The sequence below is a fragment of the Columba livia genome, chromosome 14 (assembly GCF_036013475.1).
Source record: "Columba livia isolate bColLiv1 breed racing homer chromosome 14, bColLiv1.pat.W.v2, whole genome shotgun sequence".
Taxonomy (NCBI): Eukaryota; Metazoa; Chordata; class Aves; order Columbiformes; family Columbidae; genus Columba; species Columba livia.
The window spans coordinates 8610288-8633728 of record NC_088615.1 but is presented as its reverse complement, the minus strand read 5'-3'; the positions used below and the strand labels follow the sequence as shown (position 1 = coordinate 8633728).

Here is a 23441-nt window from a genome sequence, read left to right as displayed (position 1 = left end):
TTGTTGGTTTATGTTGCAGACAAAAAGCAACGGGGTTGCTTTACCAGGGGTCTTTCTGCAGTCTGGAAAGATACTGAAAGAGACTTTTTTCTTTCTTCCAGCACATGCGAACAAGCCAATTCCAGCCCCAAAGCAGTTACGGGTTCGACCAACTTTTAGCAAGTATTTGGCACTTAATGGAAGAGGACTGGACGTGAAACAAGCTTTCTCACCAGAAGGAGAGTTTCAGCGTTTGGCTGAGCAGTCTGGACTGTACGAAAGCGATGAACTTTAACTGGAAATGAAGAGGAAAGCTCACATCTATAAGAGACAATTACAACATAGATGCAGTTAACTGGTGATTGCTCTAATTAGCAAAATACCTATCTACATATTTTTACTTTGACTCTTGCACATTCAGCTGTTCCCATTTTACCATGTTAGATTTTATTTATATGGTTTGGTAACTATAACCATTTACTGAGTATTGTATTTTAACTATAAAGCCTAAGAAAGCAGGCTCATTAGTTCTTACATGTGTGGGTGGTTTTAGTTCCACCTGTGCTTGGTTACATGCTAAAGTAGATTGGTTTGTACTGCTTCTCTAATATCACTAGATAATATCAGAAGTCTGTACTGTCGAATAGACTAGACTAGAGTGTTTTTATGAGAATAAACAAGAGGCAAATAAAACTTTAAATAACCAACATCAGCTGTGACTCTTCCTTGACCTGGTAAAGCCAGGTTGTGGATGTCCAGCATCAGCCGCATCCCAGCAAAGATGGATTCTTGCCCTGCTAAGTCCGACACTGGTCCCCTCCCTTGTCTGCTCCCCCCTCATTTGTCATCTCATGGCTATAAAGCAGATGTTGGCACTCCCTTAGCAATAAAACACACCAGTAAAGCAACACCAATAGTTTCTCTCCTTGCACCCTTGACCCAAAAGCTGCCCTGTATAATACAAAGTGTCAAGGCTACCATGTTTTCCCTCCTTGCTCCTGTAATCAGAGTGGCTGTGACTTCTCTGCCTGTTGCCTCTCAACAAGTTGTTGATCTGAATCATCCATATGTTTTGTGTGCTGCTATTAACAGCTGCCCTACTCAAAATAATAAATACCATGAAACCTGATTTTGCCGAACTCCAACAAACCGATCTCTGAAGATTTTTCAAGTGTACGTGCTAAAGGGAAATTTGCAAGGGTAGAAGCAGCCTGAACTCCTGCTGCTGGTCAGCAAACCCCACAAGCACCTTCCAGAACAGAAAACAGTGAGGCCGCTGTACACACTGCAGTACCATTAAATAACACCCCCAAATCTGAACTGCACAGCATGAACTGGTAAAGTCCAAACAAACGCGTGCAGCTCTGTCACCACACTTTTTCTCTGGGCTGCCCGAGCACCGAAAAATACACTAAAATACCTCTTGCTGCTGTGCCCTTCGCAGATTTGAGCTGATGGAATGCAGACTGGTTCCCAGTTTGCCCACAGGCTTCTCGTGAAGGCGCAGATGCTGTGATGCCCGGGTAAGGGCGTGGGACCAGCACCGAGCAGCAGCACCCGGAGTTCTTGTGAGGTCTGGGAGCCCCAGCAGCACCTGGACTCACCCTGTTTGCATTAATATACATTTAAATGAGCATATCCTATGTTCCCTGCTGCTCTTCACAGCAGGAAGGGAATTTCTTAATCGCCTGAATTTAGCTTGGAAGCAATTTATGGTTTAATTTCCCCCCCCCACCCCGCTCCAAAGGAAGAGCTGCCAACAAGGAGGCGGCTCTACCGGGCACCGCGGGGGCATCCCCGCTGAACACTGTGATAAAACCAAAACAACGGTGGTAGGAAGCTGCCGGGGCGGGAGGGGCAGCCCGAGCCCTCCCGCAGGTGAAGGGAACCGGCCCGAGCCCGCAGATCGGCCCCGCTGCCGCCCGTTGGGATTCAAACGGAGGAGCGGCGGGAACAGCCCGCCCCGGCCGCCATGGAGCCGGCGGCAGCGCAGCAGGAGCCCGGGGTGGACCGGAGGCTGAGCGGCACCGGTGCGTGAGGCGGCCCCGCTACCTCCCCCGGCTCTGTCCCGCTCCCCCCGGGGCTCGGCCCACCGCCCCCGAGAGCGGCCAAGGGGCTGCGGGCCCCGGCGGGTCGCAGTGCTCCGTGCTCTGACTCCCCCCCGCACTCGTTTCCCCGGGCAGGTGCCGTGAAACCGCGGATCAGCCTGAGCGGGGAGCTGGAACTGAAAACCACCTTGCGGGAGCTGGTCGTGTACGTGGTGTTCCTGACGGACCTCTGTCTGTGTAAGTCACCGGGAGGCTGTTCACAAATAACGTGCACGCTGCACCGCTTTGGTTATTTACTCACTGCACCTGTCTACCACCCAAACGTGTCACATCGGCTCTGACTTGCTTTTTTCTAGCTTTGTGACATAATGCCAACCGACGCGGAGAAGCAGAGTTAGAAGCTGCCGTCATCCTGAAACCAAAAAATAAACTTAACAGCAGAGCCAGTTATACTGTTAAGCAGCATTCTTCATTTTATCAGCGCTGGGGAACACTGGGGATCATCCTCCATAAGTGCTCCAAAGACTGGATGCTCTCGTGTTGCTGATATCCACATAATTATTGCATATGCGTTACAATTTTTGAAAATTTTGACATACAATACATCTATACTAAGAAATAATTGATGATAGTTATAATTGTTTAGTTTCTTATTTACAATACATCTATTAATTATTGGTTAAAATTAAACTAAACACTCCAATTCTAAACAATGTATTACTTAATCTTCTTGTCACACAGAAGGATCTAAAACTTGAAAAATATCCCCTCATTTTGCAGGTGGTCAGAAAGCATTTCTCATGTAAATTGGCTAATGATGGGTATATCTTTTATAACTTAATCCCAGTATGCATTAATTTGGCAGCTTCTCTTCAATCCCCTCATTTCAGCCTGCCAGCATCCCCTCTTTGCCCCTTCCTTCCAGTGACGTTTGGCATGGTGAGCACGGACATGTACTACCTGAACAAGGTCATGTCCCGTGTCTTCCTGGAGCCCTCCTTGTCCAACGGCACCGTGAGCGGTTTCGAAAGCATCAGGAGCAGAGCTGATTTCTGGAGGGTAAGGCTTTCATTGCAAAGATACTTTCTTGGAGAGGAAACAGCTAAAGAAGTTCTAGCGTTAATCCGGAGCAATACAGCCTCGTGGTTCTCCTAAAAAACGTGGTCTAGGTGTTGTGTTTTGAGTTGAAGAAAGGGAAATAACTTCTTAAAATGCATTTGGAGAAATTCTAGATACAAAAAAAAATATTATACTGATACTTCTGAATAATCAGTCAAGCAAACAACAGGCAAATTAATTACTGCATCATATTCTCAGTCTTGATCTGAAAAGAGCCTCAATAAAAAGCGGAAGACTCGGGGTTTACTGTTCTTTCGACTTTCAGGTGTTAAAATATACATATATATATATACATATATATATATATACATATATATATATATATATATGATTGCCACTGGGGCAGCCAGGAAAATGTACCCCCTCGGTTCACCTGGTTTGCCATTACGTTATCTCATATTCCAGTGAGAGCTGCCAAACGCTTCTCTGTTTTCACTACTAGGTGAAGGACTTATGAAAATTACCAACATTGCCTTCTGCTGCCAGCTGGGCAAAGACTCTCACCCTGTGCTGGCTTAAAAATGGAAATGCCTGGTTCTAACAATGCATTTGGAAGAATTCTACCCCCTCTTATATCTGTTATTGCTAGTCTATAAAATAGTGAGCACTTGGTATACAGTGTGTATGCTGATGTACTAGAGATGGTTGTAATACATGCTCAGATGGCACCAAACCATGGGACATGTGTTTCGTACTCAGAATAAAGTTCTCCCCAAGTCTGATGTTCTTCATCTGCATCTAAGAAACACCCAGAAAAAGAGATATTTTTTCCTGCCTTCAAAAATAAATCCTACTTCATTTAAATTCAGACGACTGAAAAAATTAGTCAGAAATATACCCCCAAACAGATCATCATGGATTAAGATAACTAACAGATTTTGCTACAACAACATAAAATGTTTATGTTTGAACATATTTGTTTAGAATTCAGCAGAATTTTTCAATGAAACTCCAAACCGATGTATGTTGTAGTCTTATCCTGAATAATCTTATTACATATTTCTGATAGAATTGCATAGGGAATAGAATTGACTCATAGAAAAGGGTGTTAATATACCATACTTAGAAAGTGCACAGTTGGGAACTGTTTGTATTCTACGTTAGACCCTATAGATATAAGTAACCTGAGAGAACCCTGTAGAGATTTGTGTGCTAAAAGGTGGGGTAATAGCGGTAATTAAATCTTCTTTGGCATCTTTAACCTCACTTGTACATATAGTTTGCAGAAGGACGGCTGCTGGATGGACTCTACTGGGACAAACAGTATAGCAACAGGACATTAACCCTCCAGGACAACAACAGTCATATTTACTATGAGAATTTGCTGTTAGGAGTAGCCCAGATTCGCCAGCTGAAAGTACGCAACAACACTTGCTCCATATACCTGTATTTCCATAATTTATTAGAAGACTGTTACAGTAAATATCGTTACCAAGCTGAAGACAAGTCTGACTTTGGTCCAAGGAACGGATCTGAGTAAGTCATCCTACTTCAGCATAGAAATGCTTTTGAAAACCTAACCAAATCCTTAATGCCACACTGTTCTTCATTTAGTAACAACTGTGCATGCAATTAGCTGAGTTTATCTTGTTTACATTGATAAAGGATCAATGTAAACCCTGGATTTGTTTTTGTGCCAACATTATCGATGGGAATTTGGCATGGGAAATCTATAGCGAGAGACAGGAAGAACTGGAAGCAGCACGGCCGGTTCAGCAGAAGCACGTGTTAGTGGCTTGTCTCCACTAACATCTCTGGAGAAATGCTCAGTCATACGAGGCCTGAATTTAAATCACATGTTTATAAATTGGAATCATGCTAAAATGCTCTGAAACAGAGCCAAAGGGCCTGCTTCACACACTTCATTTAGGGTTGATTTAATGCAATGAAAGAGTATGTGAACATGCCACAGTAACAATGAACTCTGTAAACCAGAGATTTCCATTTACCTATAAAGGTTTCAAGGTAATAAACTGTCTGGCCCATGTTGGGTGAAATCCAGATTCATAAGCAATTGCTGGTTTGTGAATGTACTGAGTAGCTAAACAAAATAAATGGGAATATCTTGAGGCCGTATGTCTCATGCATACTTCATGTGAAGTAAAGTGATAAATGTCTGTTGGTTGTGGATACAAAAGAACACAAGAACTAACAAGGATTGTATAGAAGTTAAAGCTTACTTCAGTCCAGTTTCCATAAGCCGAGCTGCTTTGTTTTCCCGTTCCTGACAGATGGAAGTACGCCTCAGCCTCCTCCTCGCTGTCCCCGTGGTACTGGGGATGTAGGGGCTTTTACAGCAGCGGAGGATATATATTCACCTTACCGAAATCCAAGCAGGAGAGCATTGAGAAGCTGGTGTTTCTCAGGCAGAACAACTGGATCACTAGAGGAACCAGGGTTGTATTTATCGACTTCTCAACATATAATGCCAACATAAACCTCTTCTGTATAGTCAGGTGAGTTCTTACCTTTCCTACACATGAAATCCAATTTACCAAGGCGTGATGCTTCCATAAGGACACAAGGAAAAGCTGGTCACCTCAGGCATGTGTCGCCAATGTTTCTCAGGTAGCAGCTGGCAAAGCAGTAATTCATTAAAAATGTAGAAATTCAGTTAGGTGCAGGGAACAGACAAGATCCTTTTGTTTTTTGGGTAATATTTGATGTCTGGTCTGCACAGCTGGTTGCTGCTGTCAGTTGGAATAGATTTCATGGCCTTTTGCAAGGTCAGAGATTGGATTGTTAGTTGGGTTATCAGCTAATGGAGGGAAAGTCTCAGAGCAGGATGAACATCTCTTCTGAGATAGCTTCTTTAAAAACTTTTAACCAAACACCATGGCTTGGGTATCCCAAGAGCTTCTCATTTTCCTCTCAACCTTCCCTGCGATTTAATACTGTTCTCATGGGGGACTTAGCGCAACCTTTACAGGAAGGTCTTACAGATGTAGGAGTCCTAGTGAGGCATTATTAATGTAGTAATAATTAATATTAGAAAATTACGGACTGAGGTGGCTTAAAAGGGATGGTAACTAAAACCAGTCCCTGATTTGTTTTTTCCAGGTTGGTGGTGGAGTTCCCTGCCACCGGGGGTGCGTACACCTCCTCACACATCTACTCTGTGAAGCTCCTCAGATACGTCACGTATTATGATTACTTCCTGGCTTCTTGTGAAGTCGCCTTTTGCCTCTTTATCATTACATTCATAGTCCAGGAAGCTGTAAAAATGGTAAAACTGAAAAAGGAATATTTCCAAAGTGCCTGGAACTGCCTGGATTTGGTGCTGCTGGTGGTGAGCTGCCCCTTGACTTCTACCTCTGTGCTTGCCAGCCTAGACTAGCGCTGGACAGACAGCCAAGGAGCAAGAGCAGCCCAAGCCTGGTCCTGCTTAAAACCAGGTCTATCCTGAAGAGGTCACACAACCCACCATGGTTCAGCACACCTGAATTCTTTTCTAGCCTTGCTGTCAACTTGCTGTGGTTCCACGTTCTTTTTACTCACCATCCACCTTGTTTGTTTTAGCCTTAACCTTTGCAGAGCAGGGAAGCACTAGTGCATGACAGAGCTAGCACAGGAAAACTAGAATGTACACAGCATGGTACATAGAACAAGTCCAGAATTATCACAGTACAATTACAAGTAATTTGGCCAATGAAATCTTGTATACACACTTTACGACAAAACATCTAAGAAACTCAGGTTCTTCAACTCTAGCCAAGGGCCTTTTGAAATCAATATGGTCTTTCCTGTGCAAAATGACAAGTCTGAAGAGAGGGGATATAGCCAGACTTCCGTTTCATTGGCTTCTGCTTTCCCTCAGGTATCCATCCTTGCCATTGCCTTCAACATCTACCGCACCATAAAAGTGTCGATGCTCATGAAGAAGCTGCTCTCTGATGCCAAGGAGTATCCAGACTTCTATTTCCTTGCATACTGGCAAGTGCTTTACAACAACATGATCGCTATCAACATTTTCTTTGCTTGGATAAAGGTATTGGTTCGTACTCCTTTTTTTCTTGTACTCAAGAATCGGTGTTTCTAAGCACAGCATAAGTGTTCACTTTTACCTTTTCATGGGAGAACTGCAAAGCTGGGGCTAAAAGGGAGAATTTTGTTTATAAGATTCCAGAAGAGTTTCAAATTACGTCCTTCTCATTAACATGGGTCACACAAATTCCAAGCACATCTAAAAAAATAAATTGCAGCAGCTGTCTCCATTGAAGCAGCTGGGAAATTACCATGGCCTAACAGCCTCCTCAAACTCCATTTTTTCCTAGACCCAATATTACCCAGGTCACCGCCTGACCTACACAGATGGCACGGCCGTAATAGGTGAAGCTATTCATAGCTTTTGTAGCCAAGACCTACGAAAACTGTAGCTACTTCTTAACTGCAGAGGAAGGCAAAATGTGTCAGAACCTTATTGAGAAGTGGCTTTGTGTCAGGACACCTTTAATTTAATTTTCACTTGCGAAGAGATTTGCTGGTCTCTGGACAGAGTAGCAAACATCTCAAAGATTTAGGGGCTGCTTTTGTTCCTAACCAAGTGCTCTGGGGCCAAACCAGTCCTGCATGTTTGGATGCCACTGCCCCTAATCTAGAAAAACCCTGGTGTCCCCAGCTTGGGTCTGCGCCCCTTGCCCTGTACCCAGCAGGGACTTTGGTTTAGGTGGCCTCAGTGTTCCCAGTGACTAAATGAAACTTCCCAAAGTTTTGCCTGATCCCAAGCTGCTTTTACAGGACCCTTTGTCCTGTAAGGGACTGGTGAAACACTCAGCACAAAGCAGCTGCGGAACGGGCAGGGGAAGATTTCAACAGCTACCAGGAGAGATGACACTTTACAGTCATGGCCCAACACAAATAATTCCACGGTTCTACTGTTCTATCCATTCTGCAGCCCAGCCCCATGTTCTGCCACATTATCCTCCCCTCAAACTCACTACTGTTAACTTCATAACACACCTATATTCATAATTAGTGACTGTCAATGAACAAGGCTTTTGTTCAGGGCTTGGTTCACACCCAAGGTAAGAATGAGCTCCTTACCACCTCAGGCCGTCAGGGAATCCTCAGATACAGGAGGGTGACATGTCTTGCAGTCTCCTTGACCAGGGGTCCGTACCTGCTAGAGCTGTTGACAACCAACAAAGACCTGTCCACAAACTAGTAGCTTTACCGTGTAAATGTATTTGCCCTGCAGAATAATCATAATCTCCAGAAACGCACCCAACCCTGGCTCTACTTCCAGATTCATACCATGCAACTTATTTCTAGGTGAGACTTAACCTGCAAATTATGATTACATATAACATTCCAGAAATTCTGTTAACAAGTTGCAATATGTTGTGATCCCCCAATAACAATACGTTCTGTTCTCTTGCAGATATTTAAATATATAAGCTTTAACAGAACCATGACGCAACTGTCTTCCACTTTGTCTCGCTGTGCCAAAGACATCATTGGATTTGCCGTCATGTTCTTCATAATTTTCTTTGCCTATGCCCAGTTTGGCTATCTGGTTTTCGGGGCGCAAGTTAAAGAGTTTTCCACTTTCCCAAACTGCATGTATGCTACTTTCTAACCTTTTTGATACCCAACCCCTAGCTAGTGCAGGTGCAAACCCGTGTCTGCTAAGCAGAATTTAAGAGTACAGGTCTCCAACACTTATTTCATAGAGTAAAACCCATGTTGTTGTCTGTACGCTCTGTTTCCCACAGAACCACAGCAGAACTGTTTGAGAGAGCCCAGCAGCTCAGAGCACAAGCTGAGCATGTTTGCAAATAAGAATTACTGCTCTTCTAAGAAAACATCCAGCTGCACAGCCAAGAGTCCCCAAATCCCATCTGCTGGCTCTGTTACTTTCTTTCCCAGATTTGTTTTCAGCCACTCACTGTAGCAACAACATCAGATCAGTTCCAGGTGCTGGATGGAGCTTTAGTCCTTTGGATGGTCCCCGCACCCTGTAGCAACCCCAACCTGTCGCCCACCCTGTGCCTTGTGGTTTAGCCCACGGCTGTGTTTCTTAAGACTTTGGAGAGATATCTTTGGTGTATCAGATCGTTTGAAAGCTGCTTTTCATCTAAAATTAAGGCACTTAAAATGAGCTCATTTTGGGTCCACCTGGATGTGAGATAGCTCTAAGATGCTGCAATACAGAGAAATATGTATTTATTTATCTTAGCTAGGAATGAAATCCTCTACAGGGGGACAGAGGGACCTATACTGTTACCTTCTGTGCTAACAAAAGGGATCATGAAGTTAGAACAGAAGGGAAATTAAAAAAAAAAAAATACAAGTGAGTTATCCAAAATGAAAGTATTTTCTCATACAAGCCATTAAAAAAATCCTTTGTAGTTTCAAATTCTCAAATATACACTAAATGCCCCATTTACTATTGCTGTGTTATCCTGCCTGGTCTTTTGATTTCAGTGACTTAGATAATGGTGAATCAGTTGCAATTGTATCTATTGCGTTTTGTTTTAATAATGTTTAAAACACTTCCCTTTAAGAGAAGCCAGTCAACCTCATTCTGTTGGTTTGGTTTGTTTTTTACTCCCAGCTTTACACAGTTTCGTATTGTGCTGGGAGATTTTAATTTTGAAACCACAGAAGCAGCAAACAGGATCCTTGGACCTATTTACTTCATCACATTTGTATTCTTTGTGTTCTTCGTATTGCTGGTAGGTATCACCTTAAAAATTCGTATCGTTTTACATGAGCAGTAGAGAAGCACTGTTGTACAGGGCTCTCGGATGGTGTTTCCCCCCCCAGGATAACAGGGGCTGCCCCTCAGCACACCTGGGCAGAGACAATCCAAACTCTTTTCCAGAAGTTTCCAGCTGGTGAGACATTTCCCAGCTCCCCCTTCCTCCAAACAGCCACAAAAGGGGCTTTTCCACCCCAAAACAAGCACGTTGCACCTTTCACTCTCCTGCGCCACCCACTTCTCCAGATTTTAATTTCTGAAAACTTAATTGGGTGCTGTGGAAAACCACATAATGTCAGCCCTGTCAGGTAGGAAGGGTAAAGAGAGACTCTGATGGGACTGTGTAGGTGCAGCTTTGCTTTATCAGTTAGATTGATTTTTCATTAATTACTTCAGACTGAAACAGCATTTGGAAAAGCTACAAACATATGACAAGAAACCTGTTAGCTCCACATAACTGGGCCTTTGAGCTGATAATGCAGATGGGAAATAAGTGATTTGTCTCCCAAAAATATTCCCTAAAACCTTAAGATGAACAGATAATCTAACTGCATTAGGAGCACATCTGCACCCACCAGAGCTCTTCAATTCCCTAGCACAGAACAGCCCCCAAAACAACAGCCCCAGCATAACACAAATGCACCTTTCAGAAACAAATATCTAACTGCATCCTTCTTGTGCAGAACATGTTTTTGGCAATTATAAATGAAACCTACTCAGAAGTCAAAGCAGACTTTGAAGTGATACCCAGTCAGGAATTTCAGCTCAGAGACCTCTTTAGAGAGGTAAGTAACCACTTCTGTAACTGCATCATTTTATTTGAGGTAAGAGGAGGAATTCTGAGATACATGACGAGCAAAGAGCTTTAAGCAGCTGGGCCATAACCATTTAAGAACAGCCAATATTTGATTTTTCACTTAAATAAACACTTGACAGATACAGAGCCATCCTTCCATCAAACCCACAGGAGCTCCTAATGTGAGAGCAGCATTAGGTTAGGGTGCAAGGAGCCTACCTTTACTTCACCCTTTTAAAAGCAACATTTAAGAGCAGCCTGGTTTGTGCTATATCCCATCATCAGCTTTCTTCAGAGATGCTGCTCCTCCAAACTGAGAAACCAAAGATCTTCTCTGCATGGGAAGACAAGAAGAAATACGTACCTTTAAAACTGCACAAAGTTCAGACTGGGAATTCTCCTGTAGGATTTCCTGTAGGATTTTAGGAGCGGCACAGCCACAAGTTACATCGCTTACACAAAGCTGAGCTTTCATGAAGGAAAAAGAAGGGGGCATCCCCGGCTGGGACACAACCAGTCTGGTCAGCAACAGCACAGCTCACATTCCCCCACCCAAGCTCACTCCGCCACTGATCCCAGCCTACAGTAAGATTAAACTGAATGTGCCTGAAAACAGAAACTCTTACTGGATTTTGTTGGCTCTTAACCTCAGGGATTTCATTATGAATTTGAGATATAGCAGGGTAAGTTCTCTGACCTAAGAGAACATAGAAAGTGATAGACTGCTGAGATTACTGTTTAATTACCAAGGCATTATACTGACATTTTGTTCTTGCATTCAAGTCTTTGTGCAAAAGCGTCTCTGGTTAAAGAGAAGCCAATTAACATGCTCGACTTTCCCTGTCTGTGTTCAGAGTTACAACAAGACCCTTGTCAAGCTCAGGCTGAAGAAACCAGAGGTGGATACGCATCCAGCAGCCAAGAGCTTGGAAAGGTAGGATCTCGGCATTTGTGGTTACCCCCTGCACGGAGCACAGACCCGTTCTCACAGGAATTCTGTCTTTTCTCATTGGTGAGAAGGACAAACAAGGACATTTCTCAGCTTTCCGATGGAGACAGTACTAAGAAAGAGGTAGGTTTTATTCCTTCCTGTATTCGTAGAAACTGCTGGTTCTATTTCAGAAGTTGAATAATACAAAAGGAGTCACAGTGGTCCTCACTCTTACTTACAAAAGCTAGTTCTCCACAGGGTACTATTTTTACCATCCTAGGAATAGCAAAAGCTAGACCCATAAATAAATCAAAATCACTAATTATGCCCAAAACTTCAAATGAAAGCTTGTTCAGGCAAAGTCATACGCTACGATAGCAGAGCTGATAGAAGGGTGAGGTCAGTGCATCTTAGCAATGCTATAAAGTTGTGAGCTGGGCATTTGCTCAAATGTTAAACAAAAACAGATGTACGGGAAACAAACACACTTCACAGCAATCTATTGGGTCATAGGCTGCATCTACCACAAGACGAATTACTGTAGCTTCCTTCTGTTTCAGGAAAGGTTTCCAGCAGCCTTTGGTAGTTCCATATCTGGGGTAAGCCTGTGCAAGTAACTTCTAACATGTATCTGTTTAAAAAAACCACTTCTACAATAAGAAAGGGAAAAGCCCCTGAACACCAGCACACACAACGCTTGCGATCTCTCCCACCTCTGAGAAGAAATATATTCCTATATCCTGTCTTTTCGGAAGGGCCAGAAGGAAAATCTACTTTTAGATGGAGAGTATTTTTTTCCCCAGAGCTGTATGTATCTGTTCCAGCATGCAACCTCCTCCCTGCCGAGTGACAGTGTTCCAGGTGTTCCAGGTGTTCCAGTGAGCCGTGCTGGCTTTCTGATATTTAATTTACTTTTTAAATCCCTCTGGTGTTGAACAGAAATATGGGAAGGTATCAAAACCGCAGGAAGAAAATCCTCGTGAGCAGTATCGAGCTGCTGAGGACGCAGACGCAGTCACAGCTCAGAGCTACGTCTCCATGGAAGAATTTCAGAAGTAAGTGTGTGCGTCCCTGTCCCCGCAGCCTTATTCCCATCCCCTGGCAGCTGCAGCCGTAGCTGAAATCCTCACCGAGTGACAACCTGTGAGACAGAAGATCAACACAAAGTCAGTGATTTTAAGGTATTTTAAGTGCTTTTATACTGGCTGACAACAGCTGCCCCCAGGGAGGGCAGAAGGAAGAATTTAGTAGGGCGGCTTGTAAGGACATCAGTCAAGAGGCAGGACAAGAATTTAAAATATTGTCACTCTCGCAGAACATGTCCTTGTGGCTGCCCGGGGATGGAGACAGAGGCTGTAAGACCTTGTGCTGGTGATGGGTATTTCAGGAGATAGACCCTAGGCAGCTGACACAAGCAAGCAGAGGAAGGTTGCAAATGCAAGATCATGGCCAGCACTGTCTCAAGGATATGTGGCTGTATTTGTGTGTTCTAGGCTCTTCAGGTATACAGCTGAGTTGGGGAAGGAATTAAATAACATTAATGCGAAAATCAGGAGACTTACGAAAATCGTTCAAAAACTGCAGGATGCTTCGGGCAAGATGGAACAGTAAAATGCAGGACAGGAGCTCATCTGGTCACCATTTCCCCACCCGCCCCCCCTCCGCTTTATTTTTTTCTATTTCTGGATAAGAGAAACAGGAATGTTAATAAAGGTAAATACCATTGTTTCTTCTGGGTTGTTTCTTTGAGAATATCAGGTGCTGCTTTAACTCTGAGAACTGGGTGGAATCTCTACAAACACCTGAACGACATGTATTCCTCTGCCTTGTTTTGGGGCTGCTGTGAGACACGGACCTGTAACTGAGAGCAGATCACGAGCAGCAGCAGCGTCCTGGGCCTGCTCCTCACCCTGCTCTCCATCCACAGCCCTCACCCTCCGAGCACGGTCCAGCACCCGGGTCCGCAGCCGTCACCTCGCCGACCGCTCGCTTCTGCCAGGGCATCTGCTGCTGAAGTTAACGCTTATTCCTCAGCAATTCTCATTCCAGGCACTCATTGCTTCCAAAGCAGGTTACTGTTGCCTTTAGAGGAAAACAAACAAACAAAACAATTACTCTTCTAAGAAAAGAAACCCCAAACGTTGATTGTGACCAGGCATTCACAGCCGGAGCCACTGGAGGGAGCTTTGCTCCTCCCTTGCACCAGCCACAATTCCCAGAATATCCTTTTATTCCTATACCTGTTTATACCCAGGTGTTACGTTCAAGCCAGAAGCTATCTGCTCCTATGTAGTCGTTAATATTTATTCTTTGCTGGGCCTCAGCCACAGGAAGAAATAAAACACGTGCCCAAATGCCACCTGAACATCCCGGTCAAACATGGGGCCAGCACCCAGCTGCATCACCCCACCTGCACCTCGCAGTCCCTGCCTGGGGAGCTTCTGCTGCTGGACACCTCAGCTCATGCATGACATGCAGCCCCCAAAGTATTCCAAAACTTGTATAAATCCTGCAAAAAGTTATAATACTGTAAAGCCGTATGTCCCACAGAGTACTATCGAGCTACTGCCTGGGCTCTGGTCTCTCTGCATCTAATCACGCTGTGGAGTCGTGGAGAGGGGAGCAGGGACCCAGAAAGAGACAGTTGAGCCCAGCAGCACAACGTACCCATGCTCTGGTTTGAGGGTTGGGTTCACTGACTTTGCACCTCAGTCTCCTGGCCAAGCCAAGACATCCACTCTCTTCTAAAATGGACCAGTTTACAATAAAACCAGCTCTTCTTCCTTTCCCAAGGGCTCCTGTCGCTACGCAGCAACCCAGGACTCGTCTCCCTGAAAACAGAGGTCACTGAACATCTGATTATCTCAATTTCTCAATAGCTAACATGCAAGGAAGGAAATGTATCGCACCTTTGGCATCTCCAGCATTTCCTCCTCCTGGGAACCCCTCTTGTACAAAGACCTCCCAAAACCTTCAGCCACAGTTACTCACCCTGAACTCCCCAGAAGAGTCTTCAAGCACTGCTCATCCTCCTCTACTCTTCCGGGGCATGGGAAACCCTCTTTATAGCCTGCCTCACAGGCTCCTTGTCACGTTAACAGCTTGAGCAAACCTGTGTCAAGAGGTAAAGCTTGGAATACTATAGATGTGTTATCTCAGAATGGGTTCTTCAGCAAGGAGGATCTTGTCCCAGGATCACTGAGCTTTGTGCATCCTGAAAAATCTGTTTCTCCTCCATTTTGGCTAATGGTGTTCAACACAGGGTTATTTTCCTTCATTAGCATCTTCTTAGTTCATTGCTTTGTAGCACATGGAGTTTAAACAGTTCACAACAAGCAGGTTATTGGAGGGACTTTTGTCTTCTCATCAGCATCTTCATCAAGTTTTGTTGAATAAATAATGCTGAGGAAAAATGGAGGATGAAAGAATAGATTTGTAATAACCTTGTTCACTCTTCAAGCCAGTGTCCTAAGAACTTGTGCTTTCTCTTTCCCCCCCATCTTCAGAGGAAAGACGGGATCAGAGGGAGGGCTATTCCGTCCCACCCTACGGAAGGAACCGCAGGCTGCCTGCTGCCTCCTCTCCCTCAACTTCCCACTTGTCTTCCTTGTTCCCATTTACCTGCCCTGACATCCACAAGCAGAGTCTTCACTTTCAGTTCTTCTGTCTCCTGCCAGGCCTTAAGCTGAAGAAAGGTGGATTTACACAAAACATAACAGAGAAGTCAGTGTGCAAGACCTCAATCACTTTCCAGATGAACTTACACCAACAGACTACCAAAAAAAAATATCTATTTGGTCCAGAAGAAGAGCATCCTCTTGGGTTTACAGAACTGCATGTAATAAGAGTGTATTCTGGCCACTAACACAGCAGTAACTGCTGTGATACTCGTTTTAAGGCTGAGAAATCATCATGGATATAGACCCAACCAAACGCTGCCCATCAGCTGAAGGTGTATTCATCGGCAGTGAGTGATTAGCCCAGCAGTGGCTGGAGCAGCTCTGCCCCACGACCACCCAGCGCTGCTGCTGGAGCAAGAACGAGCGAGACTCGGGGTCCGTTCCCGCGGCAGCGCACAGAGCAGCAGAGCCCACATCACAGCGCCAGCCCAGCCGTCCGCCCAGGAGCCGATTCCGTCACTTTTCTGCTGTCAGACAGTGTGAACAGGTACGATAAGGCTCAAAGTGCTGCAGCCTCCTCGAGGGCTCTGCTGGCAGGCGGCGGAACCCCGACCTGTCTCAGCAACACCCTGAAACTGCAAATACGTACACAACAGTGAAGGACTCGGCCCTTGTTTTTTAAGAGATGGCAGTGGAGGAGAAAGCACGATGAGAAACAAAGATATATGACAATAAAGGTTAAGGTACTTTTATTATAAAAGTCTATACAATAAGCACCAGACATAGCAATGCAATTATATCTGGTTCAGTTATATATATTTCATTTCTATATATCCGTATAGATATATAGGTTTTGCTTTTACCAAAGTAAAACTGTTATATCACAAAATTCCTAGTTCTACCATTTATTTATTGCTGAACAAGGATGGCACAAAACACACTCAGCATAACTGTTGCCATGCTTATCTACTATACTGAATAAACAGCCAAACACTGCATAACAAACACAAAGCAGCTGTTAATTCTGAATTGGAACCAGTCTGATCACTCACTCACTTATAAAAATATTGGAATCATATAGATTTAAGCATTATAAAGGAGGAATATATTATTTAAAACATTTAAATAGTGCATATTGACATTTTGCATGTGGTATATAAAACACAAACATTCATGTACAACACTATACAGTACACATTAGTTTCAATGTTTGGATACACCCGTGTCTGCAGACTGATAGAAAAGTAACTGAAGTGTACATTGCACGATGGAACTGAATATAATCCATAAATGGTCTCAACACTAGTTTAACCTCATTATTCTCTAAGGTCCCAGATCATTTTGCAGTTTAAAAAAGAAAGGCATACCACCAGTGCTCAATAGTTTTAGTGCTTTTGTTTTCTGAATTCCAAAACTGCATGCCTACGAGCAGAGTAAAACAAAACAAGAAGTATTCTACAGTACACAGATGAGATCTGAGCACTAAATATCCTACTTTCAACCTATTTCATATGCTCCATGACAGAACAGCAAGTCTCTGAGGTTACATGCTGGCCATCGCTTCCGTTGTGAGAAAGTTCATTTTTGGTCTTTCGTAAAGCAGTGTGAATAACAGCCATGTTGACATTAGCCAGTCGTAAAAACATGCAGCGAGAGGAGGTGCATGCAAAACATGGCCACGATCAAACTGATACACTGAAGGAAAAAAACCAAACTGAGAAAGCACCAGTTAAAATTAACACTCAGGTTTTGCCAGATCCAAACTAGCTGCTGACGGCTGTTGCAGAGCACAAAGCTGCGAGCTAAATCATCATTCAGCACAGCAGATGTGATACTTAAAACGTTATTTAGTTTCAACTCTGAAGCTAAATCATGCAAGGCCCATAAACCGTTTTGCTTACATCATAAGGGTTAGACAACTTATTTTTATTCTCCAACTGTAAAACAAAATCATGATAAACAGCAGTAATTTTTCACTCAAGCCCAACAGTTCACCCCGTGGTGCACGTTAACTACATCGAGTTTAGCCCTTGACACTGTACTTAGTGCAGGTACAGAGGAGTTTTAACTGTCCTAAGCCAGCTCTTTGCTGCTGGAGCTACACAAGTCTGAGCGCCATCAAATTTCCCATAACACCGAAATGTTCATTACGTTCCTCAAATCTTCCTGAAGTGGAGATGCAGTATCCAATTCAGACAAAACACTATGTCACCACTAGTTGATAAACAATAACCGATAAAAAGAGAAAACGAACAACAGCAAGTCCTGTAGGCAGCGTGTGATAGAATTTTTCAGTTTTCCGAGTTTTAAAAGACACTAAGCAAGGTCACTTTCTGGTTTGTCCACTGTCATCTTTATCAAGGAGGAAACTTGACCACTAATGAGCAAAATCCGTAGATGTTAATTATTATTGTGTTATATTTAGAATACCAAAACTTAAAGTTGTTCCACGGCAGTCCTTTGAAAGGAATTTCAGTCTAGGCTTTTTAAATGTTCCAGGAAAAAGGGCTGTATGTTTAATTTGCTGACTTTTTCCCCCCATAATAAAAAACAGGCAAGAGGAGTAGTTCAGTGTAGCATTATGGTATTAATAATCTCTTCAAGAATGCAAAAACTTGGTAATAACAAAAGTCTCAAAGTTCTTGAATTTTAAAGAAAAACAAAATCTATGGTTGTTTTGGAACAAGATGATGTATCTGTAACACAAAACTGACGGAAACTGTGTTTGCTAAAGTTGGATAGAGCAGTCTCAAACTCAGAAATCTTATTTGCTCTCTAGACAGGACCTGTTTACCTTTCAAACATCTTATAGCGGCACCACAATAAAGTGCACAAACTGGATTCGTTCAACAGTGCATGACAAATGAACACAAGCACCCGATAAGTACAGCGGTAGTATACGGAAATATCATGTTATTCAGTGGTTTGGAGGACCAAGATTTAAATCGACTTTGAAGAATCTTGTTTGCTGATAAGGACTTCTAACAGCCTAAGTTTGGCTTTTATTTTCTTGTACTCCCTGTACTCATCAAGCATTGGAACCCGATCTTCTTTCTGTACATTCCTAGAAAAAGAAGCACAATTAAGTTTCAAGAAAATCCTCCACACTGCAGCAAGCCAAACACGAGAGCAGAGATGTGCAGTTATCTTAGGGCAGATAGACATATTTTTGGAGCTTGTTCACCAATAATGGACATGTTATTATATTTTAGTTCATTGTAGTTAAAATTGCCATCACCTAAACTGAATAGAAAACCCAGCAGAATTTATTCCGCATAAATATCACAGCATTGTTTATAAATTGTTCTCTTAAGTCCTTCTTAGAACTTGTACTTCTTCAGTAGAAAATACAGTTAAGTGAGAATGGCTGCCAGTCAAGAAAGTGAGTGACCTCTCAAAAGTGGTGTTAGTTTTGATCGTGAGGCGATACACCTCAAAAAAAAACCCATTACACACAATGGGCAGCAGTTCAATCAAATTCATAACAATACATATTTGAATAAGAGGCCTAAAATAACTGAACAATACAGAGAAGAATAAAAATTATCAACCCCTTTATGGGTAAAGCAAATACGCAGCATCAGGACTGACCTACAGGAACAAAGGACACATGGATAAACTTTCCCTGCCTGATGTTAGAAAAGAGATGAATAATTTGAGGTAGGGGTGGTGGTGGGTGTTATATTAAAAATACTTTTTCTTAAAAAAAATTTAAAACACCCCACTTCTTCCATTTTCATTATTATACTTCACAGACTGTAATAGAGGAAACAAAACCCAGGAGCAGGCTTCTTCCATGATTAAAAATACACAGCAATGCTCTCTCCTTCAGAAAACTATCCATAGCAAAGATTAAGACAAGCCAGATTCCTTTTGCCAACATTCATATAGAATGTTGAAAAAGAAAAATACTTGGCTAGAAAATGAGGCTGCTGTCCAGCATCTGGTTTTTGTGCTAAACAAACCTTCCATTCTGCTGATAAAACTCCTCTTCAAATTCTCGTAGTGTCTTACGTAGCTTCTTTTTTTCAGCTCTGGCTTTCCACAGTTGCTCCAATAATTCAGGCCTAAAAATTTCAAGTGAAAGAAAAATACTATTTGCCATACAATACAATTTAAGTTCTCCAAAGCATAATCAAAAGCAACTGAGCTAGCTAGGCTAATCATAAATTTATCTTGCTTATAAGGAATATGCTGTCTGATGGTGAAATGTTGAGAACAAAGTAGTAGTTAATAAGAGGGTATACATTTTCTGCTGCCTACACAGCTCAAGTAAAGCTGAAGAAGGTTTAGAAGATACTGAACAACTCAATGAATACAAAAAGATCTCAGCCACGTCAAAGAACGCTTGTTCAAGCCAAATGCTTGCCGAGATGTGCTGAACACATCATTCCCTTCCACCCAACATCAATATTTAGTATCGTGACTGTAAGTCCAATAATTGCAACTTCTATTAGAGAATCAGTCACTTATGTTGACGTACATAGAAGCAGCGCGGGTGCTCGACAACCTCAGGTCGCGGGTCAGTTTCTCTTGACCATCTTCAAGATCAGACTCAGAGTTTTCAACTGGGCTTAAAACAGGCTGTGTTTGGGCAGCAGTTTTTAAGATATCATTCAGGTCTGCAGACAAACCATCACTTTCCTCCTCTTCTTCCTGAAAGTCAAAGCAGAAATTCAAAACAAATATGAAATATTTTGGTTCCCTATTACAAGTGCTGAGAAGCATTTTTTTTAAAATGCACTGTACACACCTTAATTTCTTCAAAAAAATGGGCAGTTTCACCTTCAATAATGGGCTGTAACATCTGCCCCCGCCTCTTGGTTGATGGTGACCCCTGTAAAAATCCAAGTTTGTATCATTATGTACAATTAGACAATAAATGCTGTGTGCAGTCAGAATTTGGTTGAAGTTGCCTAATACCTAAAGGTATTTCTTCTTTCAGAAGAATAAAAGACTGCAAACATACTTACAAAGCATAGACAAAGCTACCACATAGCCCAAAAAGCTTAGATGCCCAAAGTATTGTTGACATACAAGTAAAAATGTGAGATTCTAATAATCTTCTTCTGAATTAAAATAAAAAGCACTCTTTCTCTCTCTGTTTTGAAACAAAATTCATAAAGCACAAAGATATCTCTGAATTTCATATTTACTCTTCTTCCCAAACCACAAGGAGATTATAAAAATAAAGTTACACAAGGCCAAAGCCATTTTTTTATCTACTCCCAGGTATACATTGGGAATAACAATGCCAGTTTGTTTTTCTAGACCACTCTGAAACCCAGCACTATGTACGAGTTACCTATTGCCACCTCAGAGCCCAAATCCTCTGAATTCAGCCTAAAAGAGGCGTCCCCGTGCTGCGCAGGTGTCACCGCTGGCTGCCTGTCGCACACCTGCGCTTCTGCCCTGCGCAGCCCTCGCCCCTGGACGGCAGAAGCAATTCCAGTAGATGGACTATTTGAACAGGAGGAAGGTGGAACACGAAAGCCACACAGACAATGACCTGTCAAAACAACTTCAGCTCACGAAAGGTAAATAGATTCTTGCTTCTTTGGAAATTTCCATACAGGCTTCAGTGTCTGTGACTAGTGCACTGTGATACCGTAAGAGATACCTCATGGAAGCAATTGTCATAAACCAAAACACTACTCTTGAAATACCTGGCACTGAACACAGCCTACCTATCAGCTATCACTGAACAATCCTTGGTAATTAGAGAGCTCCACAGATCAGTCTTACAGGTTTCAAAAGCAGAGGCCTGGGAAAAATCTTTTACAGATGTTGCACACAGCACAGATTAGGAATTATGTTACCAAGCTCTCTTCTGAATTTGAAATCCTTTTGATTGGATATCACCCGTCCCTTTATTTCACAGGAAAAAGAAAACACCACTATGATATAGTCATAAAGCTGCTGATAATATAAAAGGCATTTCAGCTGAGGAGTCAGATTTTTGAGGTGAGAGATGGGATAAAACTCAACGAAGTCAAGGGCACCACTAATAACCTATGATTCACCAGGCATGGAGAAATGCTTAGGTGTGTAACAGCCAACTGTGTTTATAGAGTTCAAAAAGTGATACTGATAGAAAAGCTCTTAAATTGAAATATGACTGCAACATAAATCCCATTTTTCTATAAAAGCGGCTGCCCAAAAATATATGTGCAAGAAAGGATGATCTTGAACTGGTCCCTTTATCTCAACATACTTTGGTTTAAAGGCAATAGCTAAGAACAGTCAGTGTAAACAGCTGATTAAGTTCCTGCTGAGTAAGCACTGCCCAGCTACGTAAATCTAGTAAATACCTGTCTGTACATAAAGAGATTATCTCACGTCAGCTGTGCAGTCCCTTCCTTCTAAAAAGGTCAAATCGCTAATATCAAAACAGTCTTGTTGCAAGGCTGGGTCAGCACGCAAGATTTCGAATACAGCTCATGACAAAGTCAGCCAGCTGGCTGCCGTTCCCCAACTGTTCTACAGGTACTATAAACAAGGTTACATCAATCCTCACACAGTGTAAAAGCTTTTCTTCCTCATTTCTTACAAGACCACAGAAAAAAAGAAAATAGAAAGCACTGCAAGTTAGAAGAAAATGAAGTGAAAACACAATGAAAAAGCAGAGATGTTGTACAGATGCTGCAGATGTTGGTAACACGTCTCACAGTGGGGAAGCATGAAGGAATGAAATGGTTCCTATGGCCACCCTGTCACTCATGCCTCTAGGGACAGCAACCTGCAGGACGGAAGAGACACAAGCTTCCCTGCAACTGTTGTTACTATTTTCAGAAGGACGAGAAGTACAACATGTACTGTGGATCCATAACTAGCACAGGGACTTGGGAAGGTCTCAGCCAAGGCAAGTCAGACAGCTTATTTACTGAGAACCAGCTACTTGCCAAGAGCCACCAAGGTCACAGACAGCTTTGAACTGCTCTGCTCTCGATGCCTCAAGTAAAATAACATCTTAAATCTTCCACAAGAAAGATGTATTTTATGGAACAGTAGTACTAGCTCTTCTAAAGGCAGCCTAGCAGTTTGAAAGTAAAAAAAACAAATCCCAAACCAGAAATAGCATTTGTTTTACTCACAAGAATAGGAGTAATGCTTGCTCTAGTTAACATTTGTTTTACAAGTCTGTATCTGTCATAAAGTGGCTTCACAATATGTCTTTCTTCTCTAGTAACCTGAAGGCAGAGAAACCACAGAATTAATTATACCAGTCACTCAATAATATCCAAGCAAACACAAAGCGGTATGCTTCTCATGCCAGGCCACGTACATTCCAATTAGGAACATAAAACTAGTTTAAATTATGTGTACAAAATGGGGTTTATGCAAATAAACGCGAATAAAAGGGTGATTTTTCCTTCTCTTTTCTCACTTTAACTTCCTTTTCAGACTTGCAAAGACTTCCTAGAATTAGGGGAGCTTCAGTAGAAGCAAACCCTCTATTTTTAAAGACCCATGGAAAAGAGGGGAAAAAAAAAGGATCAAGAATTGGGGGAGAAGAGTCTCTGCCTTGCAGTGATGATGATTCTATAGAAATGACAGGGGAAAAAAAGTAAAGGATGAAACCATAGAGAGATTTTAACCGATATCTGATTCACTCTCCATTCTTGGCCACTGTGAATGCCAACATAACAGATCTGAAAGTCTCTCCTGAACTGTTACTGCGGACTGCAGAACCAGCGCCAGTATCTTCAAGACCATTATTCTTCCTTTGCTTTTAGACTGAAAGGCTTGATCAGATTTTCCCGCAGTGCTGGTTACACGGCCAGTGTGCCAAGGCCAGAAGGCTGAGAGAAAAGTAACTGGAAAGATCTTGTGATTGGACCAGTGATGCTGATCACTGTCCAAGATAAAACACCAGAACTTTAGGCACCAATTGCAAGCCACTGACTGTAACTTCCACATCTCCAATGATAAAAGAAACACGCCATGTATTTGAAAAAAAAAAAACAAACCCACACAAAAAACACCCATCAAAACACCCTCAAAAAACCTCACAAAGTGCCTTTTCATTTCTATTTTTGTGAAATCCAGAACAACATCTCCAGTCTCTTCCCAGGAAATTCAATAGTGTTCATTTTTAAGATTTCTCTTTGCTTCCCTGACAAACAAGGCACCAAATGACACCAATCAATTTGCAAACTCCAACAACCTACTGATCTGTGGAAAAAGCGCCTAATAATACATACTTTTTTTTTTTCAAGTCGATGTAATAACCTCCTCTGATGGC

General features: G+C 42.6%; 3 protein-coding genes across 14 annotated transcripts in view; 2 read left to right on the top strand and 1 right to left on the bottom strand.

Annotated features, from left to right (window-relative positions):
* The window catches only part of MYOT (myotilin), a 35029-nt gene extending 34343 nt beyond the window's left edge, over window positions 1-686 (top strand). For all 5 annotated transcript variants that reach the window (XM_065029926.1, XM_065029928.1, XM_005503451.3 and 2 more), the window contains one exon: window positions 102-686. In XM_065029926.1, the coding sequence (XP_064885998.1) occupies window positions 102-274 (173 nt within the window). In that variant the 3' untranslated portion in view covers window positions 275-686. The remainder of the gene's footprint in view (window positions 1-101) is intronic.
* Window positions 687-823: 137 nt separating this feature from the next.
* PKD2L2 (polycystin 2 like 2, transient receptor potential cation channel) lies at window positions 824-15901 on the top strand. 2 transcript variants are annotated; one of them, XM_005503643.3, is made up of 14 exons: window positions 824-2009; window positions 2163-2264; window positions 2953-3086; window positions 4366-4622; window positions 5378-5602; window positions 6207-6435; window positions 6964-7134; window positions 8527-8708; window positions 9703-9823; window positions 10533-10634; window positions 11500-11579; window positions 11666-11717; window positions 12516-12631; window positions 13070-15901. In XM_005503643.3, the coding sequence occupies exons 1-14, from the start codon at window positions 1952-1954 to the stop codon at window positions 13185-13187; spliced, it is 1947 nt and encodes a 648-aa protein (XP_005503700.1). In that variant the 5' UTR covers window positions 824-1951; the 3' UTR covers window positions 13188-15901. The 2 variants fall into 2 exon arrangements, with proteins under 2 accessions (XP_005503700.1, XP_064886001.1); XM_065029929.1 differs by having other exon boundaries at window positions 12137-13211.
* A 27-nt stretch (window positions 15902-15928) lies between these two features.
* Window positions 15929-23441, bottom strand: part of FAM13B (family with sequence similarity 13 member B) — a 48387-nt gene continuing 40874 nt past the window's right edge. For 5 of the 7 annotated variants that reach the window (XM_065029920.1, XM_065029919.1, XM_065029921.1 and 2 more), the window contains 5 exons: window positions 22291-22386; window positions 19950-20033; window positions 19680-19852; window positions 19162-19263; window positions 15929-18260 (listed from right to left, as the gene is read on the bottom strand). In XM_065029920.1, the coding sequence (XP_064885992.1) occupies window positions 18137-18260; window positions 19162-19263; window positions 19680-19852; window positions 19950-20033; window positions 22291-22386 (579 nt within the window). In that variant the 3' untranslated portion in view covers window positions 15929-18136. The remainder of the gene's footprint in view (window positions 18261-19161; window positions 19264-19679; window positions 19853-19949; window positions 20034-22290; window positions 22387-23441) is intronic. The other 2 variants (XM_065029922.1, XM_065029923.1) reach the window with 1 other exon arrangement.

What these genes read in the sequence shown, in the direction of transcription:
- PKD2L2 (XM_005503643.3), top strand. Translation starts at nt 1,952, where the DNA reads ATGGAGCCGGCGGCAGCGCAGCAGGAGCCCGGGGTGGACCGGAGGCTG. An exon ending in TTTTCTTTGCTTGGATAAAG is followed by an intron (nt 7,135 to 8,526) that starts GTATTGGTTCGT and finishes GTTCTCTTGCAG; the next exon opens with ATATTTAAATATATAAGCTT. An exon ending in TCCATGGAAGAATTTCAGAA is followed by an intron (nt 12,632 to 13,069) that starts GTAAGTGTGTGC and finishes TGTGTGTTCTAG; the next exon opens with GCTCTTCAGGTATACAGCTG.